The sequence below is a fragment of the Eptatretus burgeri genome, chromosome 6, assembly GCF_056783735.1.
Source record: "Eptatretus burgeri isolate ZD-2024b chromosome 6, Ebu_testis_v1, whole genome shotgun sequence".
Classification (NCBI taxonomy): Eukaryota; Metazoa; Chordata; class Myxini; order Myxiniformes; family Myxinidae; genus Eptatretus; species Eptatretus burgeri.
Genome location: NC_140966.1, coordinates 82,649,767 through 82,659,766, shown reverse-complemented (window position 1 = coordinate 82,659,766; position 10,000 = coordinate 82,649,767). Strand labels below are relative to the sequence as shown.

General features: G+C 44.0%; 1 protein-coding gene across 10 annotated transcripts in view; it reads left to right on the top strand.

The window, feature by feature from the left end:
• Positions 1-10,000, top strand: part of LOC147025186 (nuclear factor 1 A-type-like) — a 265,419-nt gene that overhangs the window by 182,436 nt on the left and 72,983 nt on the right. For 7 of the 10 annotated variants that reach the window (XR_015059376.1, XM_085885868.1, XM_085885866.1 and 4 more), the window contains one exon: positions 3,665-3,727. The exons of the other annotated variants lie outside the window; for them this stretch is intronic. Coding sequence is in view for 6 of the 7 variants with exons in the window: in XM_085885868.1 (XP_085741994.1) it covers positions 3,665-3,727 (63 nt within the window). In the remaining variant the exon portion in view is untranslated. The remainder of the gene's footprint in view (positions 1-3,664; positions 3,728-10,000) is intronic. 10 annotated transcript variants of the gene reach the window in all.

Here is a 10,000-nt window from a genome sequence, read left to right as displayed (position 1 = left end):
ATATATATATATATATATATATATATATATATATATATATATATATATATATATATATATATATATATATATATATATATATATATATATATATATATATATATATATATATATATATATATATATATATATGTATATATATATATATGTATATATGTATATATGTATATATATATATATATATATATATATATATATATATATATATATGTACATATTTGTATATATGTATATATGTATATATATGTATATATATATATATATATATATATATATATATATATATATATATATATGTACATATTTGTATATATGTATATATGTATATATATATATATGTATATATATATATATGTATATATATATATATATATATATGTATATATATATATATGTATATATATGTATATATATATATATATATATATATATATATATATATATATATATATATATATATATATATATATATATATATATATGTATATATGTATATATATATGTATATATGTATGTATATATGTATATATATATGTATATATGTATATATGTATATGTATATATGTATATATGTATATATATGTATATATGTATATATGTATATATGTATATATATGTATATATGTATATATATATATATATATATATATATATATATATATATATATATATATATATGTATATAATTGTTGCGGGCCCGGGGTCGAGAAGACAACAAGGAGCGGGAAGCTACTTCGGGTTCCGACCAGACTCTCCAGAATCGCAGACCGTCACACACAAATATCTTCGTGCCATAGCAGGTTGCGAATTAATCGACCATGAACGGCAATAACTCGACCATGTGACTTCGAGTCCTCAGTCTCATAAAAAATACCGTTTTCCTCATGGTCACGTGATCCAACTACCAGGGGACATACCCTCGGTATGCTTTGTTCAAACCGGATCACCTTCCCGGATCAGATGCAGCTGAGCGCAACTGCCCAAGGACATACCGGCTAGGAAACAGATTGTTGGGGGATGATGTACCGGCTTAGCGAGAATATGAAACATGCTGGACCAATGAAGGAAAAGATGAAAACGAGCTGGGAACATTTCTATACAAAGTATTTATTTACAATCGAGCGAGGAAAGGTTTGTGGCACAGTGAATGGGGTTTATTATTATGTGCAGCAGGGATAGCAAGGAATTTGTGGGGTGTGACGAAAGGGCAAGCAATGTACAAAACAGACACAGAGCAGACTTATCCCGTTATCACTTCTACAATCTTAACTTATGCTACGACAGGCGTCAAGGCACACACACACGCACACACACACACACACACACACACACACACACACACACACACACACACACACACACACACACACACACACACACGGAAGATTAGATAGCCAGAAAGAAAGAGAGCAGATGAGGATAAAGGGCCTTGCAATACCTGGCGTGGTCGGCGGACCAACGCAACCCAGTACACTTTGGGGGAGGTAGGAGGGAGAAATACTGGTGTCTAAGGTGTGGGAGTGGGAGGTGTGGTGTAGTGCAATATGGGGGGGGGTACAGTGTCATGTCAGAAGAAACTGTGATTGCGAGTCAGTAATGGATGCTTTTTTGTGCATCCAAAGGGGACGAGATAGAGGGGTGGAAAGAGAAAGAGGAGAGAAGATGCGTGAGGAAAAAGATATCTAACCGAGTCGTGCATAGGTCTGCTCGTGTCGCATGTACCTACGTGGGACACTCCGCTTCAGCACTCCCACCTCAAGAGTTGGCACATTATCTCTGGCTTAGTCACTTTGCTGGGGCTCGTGGCAACGTGCGCTCCTCACTGGTCCTCCGGAATAGTGGAAAAAGCATGTCTCAGTCAACACCAACCGCGAGTGAAGAACCAGCAATGGGCAGAGGCAACGAAGAGCCAGTGACTGGCAGAGGCAACGAAGAGCCAGTGACGGGCAGAGGCAACAAAGAGCCAGTGACGGGCAGAGGCAACGAAGAGCCAGCGACGGGCAGAGGCAACGAAGAGGTAGCGACGGGCAGAGGCAACGAAGAGCCAGCGACGGGCACAAGCACCGAAAAGCCAGCGACGGGCAGAGGCAACGAAGAGCCAGCGACGGGCAGAGGCAACGAAGAGCCAGAGACAGGCAGAGGCAACGAAGAGCCAGAGACGGGCAGAGGCAACGAAGAGCCAGCGACGGGCAGAGGCAACGAAGAGCCTGCGACGGGCAGAGGCAACGAAGAGCCAGCGACGGGCAGAGGCAACGAAGAGCCAGCGACGGGCAGAGGCAACGAAGAGCCAGCGACGGGCAGAGGCAACGAAGAGCCAGCGACGGGCAGAGGCAACGAAGATCCAGCGACGGGCAGAGGCAAGGAAGAGCCAGCGATGGACAGAGGCAACGAAGAGCCAGCGACGGTCAGAGGCAACGAAGAGCCAGCGACGGGCAGAAGCAACGAGAAGCAGTGAAGAAGAAGGTGAAGCAGAGAGGTGAAGAACAGGTCAAGCGGCTCAGCAATCCAGATTTTATAAACCCCGAGCGAAGGGTGGGGTGATGACCAGAAGCGACGCGCTGTGACCCGAATCTCGCTTCTCTATTGGGCCACAACGGCCCGAGCCACACCCTGCCAGGCTCCTGGGACCGGAAGCGGTCTCATTCGCACATCAGGCATGACACAGCCCGGAGCTCCGAACATAACTCCCGGATCATTCTTCGTGCGACCCCTCCCCACCGCCTGCCTTGCCGTGTTCTGGTGACTAGACGAGGGTCGTATCAACCGCGCATGCTCACCTGGGACACTCCCGGTGAGATGCGGTTGGTGCTATCAATGTCCGTTGCTCGTCCCTGCATCACGCGGTTCGAGTACAGCCTGACTCATGCAGCACGCCTCTGTTTAGCGGTAAATTGTATCGATTATGGGAGTACAAGAAGGTGCGGGAATATTTTTTCCCGTGTACGGTAAGTGTTGTTGGTCGAAGTGGTGAGTTTTTGGGGAGTGAGGGGTGAGCAAGGTGAGATGCCGTTGGAAATTGGTGCACAGATTTGAATGAAATGGCGCACCATGCACTTGCCACATCATGTGTTTGTTCTTGTGGTGATTCTTCCACGGGAGGCTGAGTGGTGTGTTTGCTATTCATATTGTGGTGTGCTTGCTTGCTTGCTTGATTTGTACCATGGCAAAAAGGAAAGGGTTGGAAGAGAAATCAGAATACAAGATAGAGATATAGTTAATAGACCTAGCTATTAGACCCACGCTACGCAATTCTTCCCGTTAACCCACTAGACATGAGGAGAAGGTCTGACTGCACAAAGACTAACGAAATAACTGCCTGGGGATCACTGTATGTTGGTTGCCATTTCCTTAGAGACATGGGGTTTTGCAGAACTGCAACACTACCACCCACCCCCATCCCCCCCCTCCGCCCTTTTGCTAGACTTGACCTGAGTCGTCAAATATTCGTGCTGCATATAGGTGTAGTTTCCCCAAGTACATCTTACCCACAGATCCCTGGGTGCAACATTTCAAATACATGTCCCAAAAATAATAAAACAAGTGCGTTGCATACCTAAGCTAGCAGACTTGTAGCATCCTTATGCTACATTTTTGGAATTGAACTAAAGAAACAGGTTGGTTATAACTGTATAAATTTCTAATATTTACATTACCCATTGCCCAGGATCTGTGCCTCAAGGGAAGAAAACACAGCAAATGAAAAATTCGCAGATGAGTGCAGCAGCGGGTGATAACACAGCCTGGTGTCTTCAAGGTCCTAAATGGTCCTTTTTTTTTCCTGGCTGCTGATGGCAACTCACCCTTACACGGCAGGCCACACGCCATCTCACAGTCCTTTTCAACTGGCTTTTATCAATAAAGAGGTCTGGGCTGTGCAAATACAGTCCCCGGTAATATGACTGCTTGCATAACAGATGCTCCTGGGGCACATGTCAAGATGCGTGTATGTATGTATATATATATATATATTCTATACATATATATATATATATATATATATATATATTCTATACATATATATATATATATATATATATATATATATATATATATATATATATATATATATATATATATATATATATATATACTGAACAAAAATATAAACGCACCAAGCGCAAAAATATAAACGCACCAAGCGATTGTTACTATTTTACCTCGAACTCATTAATACTAAATCTTCACAACAATTTGGTTATAGAATCCATGACAATTGAGCATTAAATTTCAAAGAGTTCCTTGAGGATTCTGGCGACAGTCTTTGCGCTACAACAGCCGACACAACCGAGGTGTCACTGTCAGAGTTCACACAGTCAGTAGCGGGTGTGTCCACCGTTGGCGTCGCGCAGAGCGGTGCATCTCCGGCGCATGGACATCACCAGATTATCGATGGTGGCCTGAGGGATGTTTTCCCATTCCTCCTGGAGAGCCACACGGAGCTGGCGGACGTTCTCTGGGACTGCGTAACGTTGTCGTACGCGTCGATCAAGAACGTCCCAAAGGTGCTCGATGGGCGACATGTCGGGAGAATATGGAGGCCAGTCGAGGACATCAATGTCCTCCTCACCGAGGAAGTCCATGCAGATCCTGGCAACATGGGGGCGAGCATTGTTGTGCTGAAACGTCACATGGTGAAGGCGCACAAACGGCACGACGATGGGTCTGAGTATCTCATCCCTGTACCGCTGCCCGTTCAAGTTGCCTTCAATGAAATGAAGCCGAGTGCGCTCTCCATGGCATATGCCTGCCCACACCATAACACTGGCACCACCGTGTGACACCCGACGAAGGACATTGGCGTCAGTGTAGCGCTCCCCAGCCCGACGCCAGACGCGGAGTCAGCCATCAGCCCGATACAGCTGGAACCGCGACTCATCGGTGAACAGCACTCTCCTCCATCGTGCGAGGGTCCAGCGCAAGTGAACATTGGCCCAGTTCAGTCGGGTCTGACGCCGGACTGCAGTGAGGTCGAGTCCCCGGTGTGGTCGGCGGGCTCGGAGGTTGGCCTCCCTCAAGCGGTTACGCACCGTCTCGGCTGAAATGCGCCTGTTATGCAGCCCGACAGTCTCATCGGCAGTCCTCGTGGCCGGTCGGAGTCGATCCCGGAGATGTTGCAGCCTCATGTGACGATCCTGACCGGCGGTGGTCACACGTGGTCGCCGGGCATGTGGGCGGTTCACGGTGCTTCCAGTCTCTCTGAGGGGCGTTCTCAGGCGGCTAATGGTGGAGTGGTGGACATTGAAGTGTGCTGCAACGGCCCGTACTGACGTCCCAGCATTCAGCATGCCAATGGCGCGCTCCTTCAAGATTTGTGACAAATGTGGCATGTTGACATTTGGCACCAGTCCACATTTTGGCGAGGCCTTTTATAGGGCAAGCTATAGGGAGTGTTTGTGTCCTGGTCACGCTCACTGACCATCACTCTGTCAAGCCCCATGGTGCTCATGGGAAGGATTACTCAACGTGTGAGTCCACACACTCAGAGTGGTCAATTTCAATGGGAACATCTGTCTTGAGCAAAACAAAGGAACCATTGCTCAAACATATCATCGGTTTGACCATTTTCCCATAATGGCAATCTTGACTTAGATATTTAGGTTGGTGCGTTTATATCTTTGTTCAGTATATATATATATATATATATATATATATATATATATATATATATATATATATATATATATATATATATATTCTATATATATTCTATATATATATATATATTCTATATATATATATTCTATATATATATATATATATATATATTCTATATATATATATATATTCTATATATATATATATATATTCTATATATATATATATTCTATATATATATATATTCTATATATATATATATATATATTCTATATATATATATATATATTCTATATATATATATATATATATTCTATATATATATATATATATATATATATATATATATTCTATATATATATATACACACGAGGTCCATCTAAAAAGTAATGGGACTGACTTCACATAAATTTTATTCCAAAAAATATACTGAAATCACATCTTGTCCCCTTCAAAATAGTTTCCCTCCAGCCTCACACACTTGTCCATCCTCTTCTCCCTCTCCTCCACCTCCACGCACCACCAGAAGACTTCTTCTGGAATCCTCGAGCTCCATCATCAAGGCCCTTTTGATGGCCTTCACATCAGGAAATCGGGTTCGCTTGATCACCCCCTTGAGCTTGGGGAATAGGAAAAAATCACAAGGGCCAAGTCTATCGAATATGAGGGTTGCTCCAGAGTTGGCACGTTCTTCTCCGCCAGAAACTGTCGGATGCTCAGGGCACTGTGAGCAGGGGCATTGTCATGGTGGAGCACCCAGGCGTTGTTCTCCCACAGATCCCTCCTCTTGTCCCGGACTGATCTCATGAGGCACCTGAGGATCTCCTTGCACACGTATTGAATCAATGTTTGACCCTGTGGTAGAAACTCGAAGTGGACGAAGCCCTTGATGTCAAAAAATGCGATGAGCATCACCTTGTCCTTCGACTTCGACATCCTTGCTTTCTTTGGTCTTGGTGATGCCGGACTTTTCCACTGACAACTCTGCCATTTGGTCTCGGGATCGTATTCAATTATCCATGATTCATCGCCAGTAATGACTCTCCCGAGCAGGTCTGGATCATCCTCGAGGTGCTCGATAATGTCTTGACAGACAGTGACTCTTAGCTGTTTCTGATCCTCGGCCAACAGCTTGGGGACCATCTTTGCACACACCTTGCGCATTTCGAGATTTTCAGTGATGATGTTCCAGACAGTGTCCTTGTTGATGGAAAGTTCCTCAGCAATTATGGGCACCGTGAGTCGATGATCTGCGCGCACCATCTGCGTCACATGCTCGATGTTGTCCGCCGTTCTGCTCGTTGAAGGCCTTCCAGACCATGGATCATCTTCACCCTCCTCCCGTCCCTCTTTGAACCTCTTGAGCCATTCAAATGCACGTGTTCGTGACCGTTTCCTCCCCAGTAGGCTTGCTGCAGCATTGCGAAGGATTCGGAAGGTGTTTTGTCAAGCTTGGCAAGAAACTAGAGATTGGCTCGCTGCTCGCGACTCGAAGCGCGACCACTCAGACTAGACAACGTGTAAAGCACGACCTGTAAAAAACAATCACACTATGATCACAGTCAACAATCACCAATCATATATATTGCTGGAATGTTGTGAAAGACTCTGACGCAACCCGTTTATTCAAGTTGTGTAAGTGGAGCACACAGCAGGCTCAGTCCCGTTACTTTTTGGACGGATCTCGTATACATATGTAGATGTGTGTATATATATATATATATATATATATATATATATATATATATATATATATATATATATATATATATATATATATATATATATATATATATATATATATATATTTCTGTATAGGTATATATATTTCTGTATAGGTATATATATATATTTCTGTATAGGTATATATATGTATATATTTATGTATAGGTATATATATGTATATATTTATGTATAGGTATATATATATATATTTATGTATAGGTATATATATATATTTATGTATAGGTATATATATATATTTATGTATAGGTATATATATATATTTATGTATAGGTATATATGTATATATATATATATATATATATATATATATATATATATATATATATATATATATATATATATATATATATATATATATCTATAAATAAATATATATGTGTGTGTGTATATGTATATATATATATATATATATGTATGTATATGTATATTTATATATTTATATATATATATATATATATATATATATATATTTATATATATATATATATTTATATATATACATATATATATATATATATGTATGTATATGTATATTTATATATATTTATATATATATATATTTATATATATATACATATATATATATATATATACATATCAGGTCAGGTATGGGAGCATGTGCCAGAACAGCGCGTCGCTGCGTCCACTTTCCGCCGGTACTCCAGGGGCCTCCGTCTGGCCATCCCCCAGGCAGATGCCAGGCCCATCCCCATCTCCTTGAGATGATGGTCAACCTGCTGCAACCATGAGGCACGTGGTCGGCCCACTGGCCTCCTCCACTCATGAGACTCCCTCGCTGAGAGAATCTGGTGAGCAGGATCAGCGTCAGGAAAACGAGCCACATGTCCATACAGCCGCAGCTGACGCTCACGGACTATGCAGGTAACAAATCTCATCCGAGTCTCTCTCAGCAACCGCTCGTTGGACACAAAATCCGACCAGCGATAGCCAAGGATTCTCCGAAGAGACCTGGTACCAAAGGAATTAAGTCTCCGTCTCAGATCCTTGGTCAAAGTCCAAGTCTCGCACCCATAGAGCAAGACTGGAAGTACCAAGGACCTGAAGACTCGGACTTTCGTCCTCCCGCACAGGTACCGGCAGCGCCACACCCCATGATCCAGTGAATCCATGACTCCCCAGGCCCGACCCAGACGTCTATTGACCTCCGGCTCACAACCTGCGGAGACATGAATATCACTGCCAAGGTAAGTGAATCTATCCACGACCTCAACATCCTCACCACAAACAGACACAGACAGGACAGCAGCATCCAAGATGTCACCGAAAGCCTGGATCTTTGTTTTGACCCAAGAAATCCGTAATCCCAACGGCTCCGACTCCTCATTCAGCACCTCGAGGGCCCCCAAGAGGATGTCTAAAGTCTCCGCAAAGATGACTGCATCATCTGCAAAATCAAGGTCCGAGATCTTGACATTGCCAAACGATGCACCGCAACTTGATCTCTCCGACATCCTCCCAAAAATCCAGTCCATACAAGTGTTGAAAAGTGTGGGGGCAAGTACACATCCCTGACGAACTCCAGTAACAACTGGAAATAAGTCAGAGATGGTACCACCACACTTCACAGCACTCTCAGTACCAGAGTAGAGTTCAGACATCAGATCGATCAGTTTCGGTGGCACCCCACGAAGACCAAGAATCCTCCAGAGGACATCCCGATTCACTGAATCGAACGCTTTACAGAGATCAACATAGGCTGCAAGCAGCCCCTGCCGAAACTCTCGTCTGCATTCAGTGAGGACACGAAGAGCAAGGATACGGTCAATCGTTGACCTCTTTGGTGTAAAGCCTGACTGCTCTGGACGCTGGTGCTCAAGCAGATGGTGGCGAACCCTATCAAGAATTATCCGAGCAAAGACCTTGCCCGGCACTGAGAGCAGCGTCACCCCTCGGTAGTTGTTGCAGTCTTGGCGATCACCCTTCCCTTTCCAGAGAGGGACAACAAGGCCCCTCTTCCAGTCAGTTGGGATGATGCCTGTGTTCCAGGCAGAGCACAAAACTGCATGCAACGACGCGAGTGCAGCATTTCCACCAGCCTTGAGAAGTTCGGCATGGATGCCACAGATCCCTGGAGCTTTGCCCCGTTTCAACTGGTTCACCGCAGCCCGTGTTTCCACAAGCGATGGTGGACCACAGTTGATTCGAGGGTCAGCAACAGGGATTGTAACACCCTTGACGTCCAACTCGACAGCTGGGGGATCAGCCTGGTACAACCGCTCAAAGTAACCGGCCCAGCGGGCCTTCACTTCAGACTCCTCTGTCAAGAGCCTACCACTCTCTGCTCGAACTGCAGTGCTCCGAGGGATGGGCTTGGATGAACGTAATGCGCGAATTCCCCTGTAAGCGGGACGAGAATCACCTGTCCACAGGTGATGCTCCACCCCTCACAGATTCCTCGCACATAGGCCTCCTTGTCCACCCTCAGTGCACGTACAGTTTTACGCCTCAGCTCCCTGAACAGCTCAGCTCTGCCATTCAGCCTGGCCCTGCGACTCTGGTCAATGGTATCCAGTGTCCCTTGAGAGACAAAATTCTTCTTTGCCCTGCGGTGAGCTCCAAGGCATCCACCGGCAACATCAAGGACGGTGGTCTTGAAGGTGCTCCACAACTCTTCAGGACCCCCCAAAGCACCCAGACC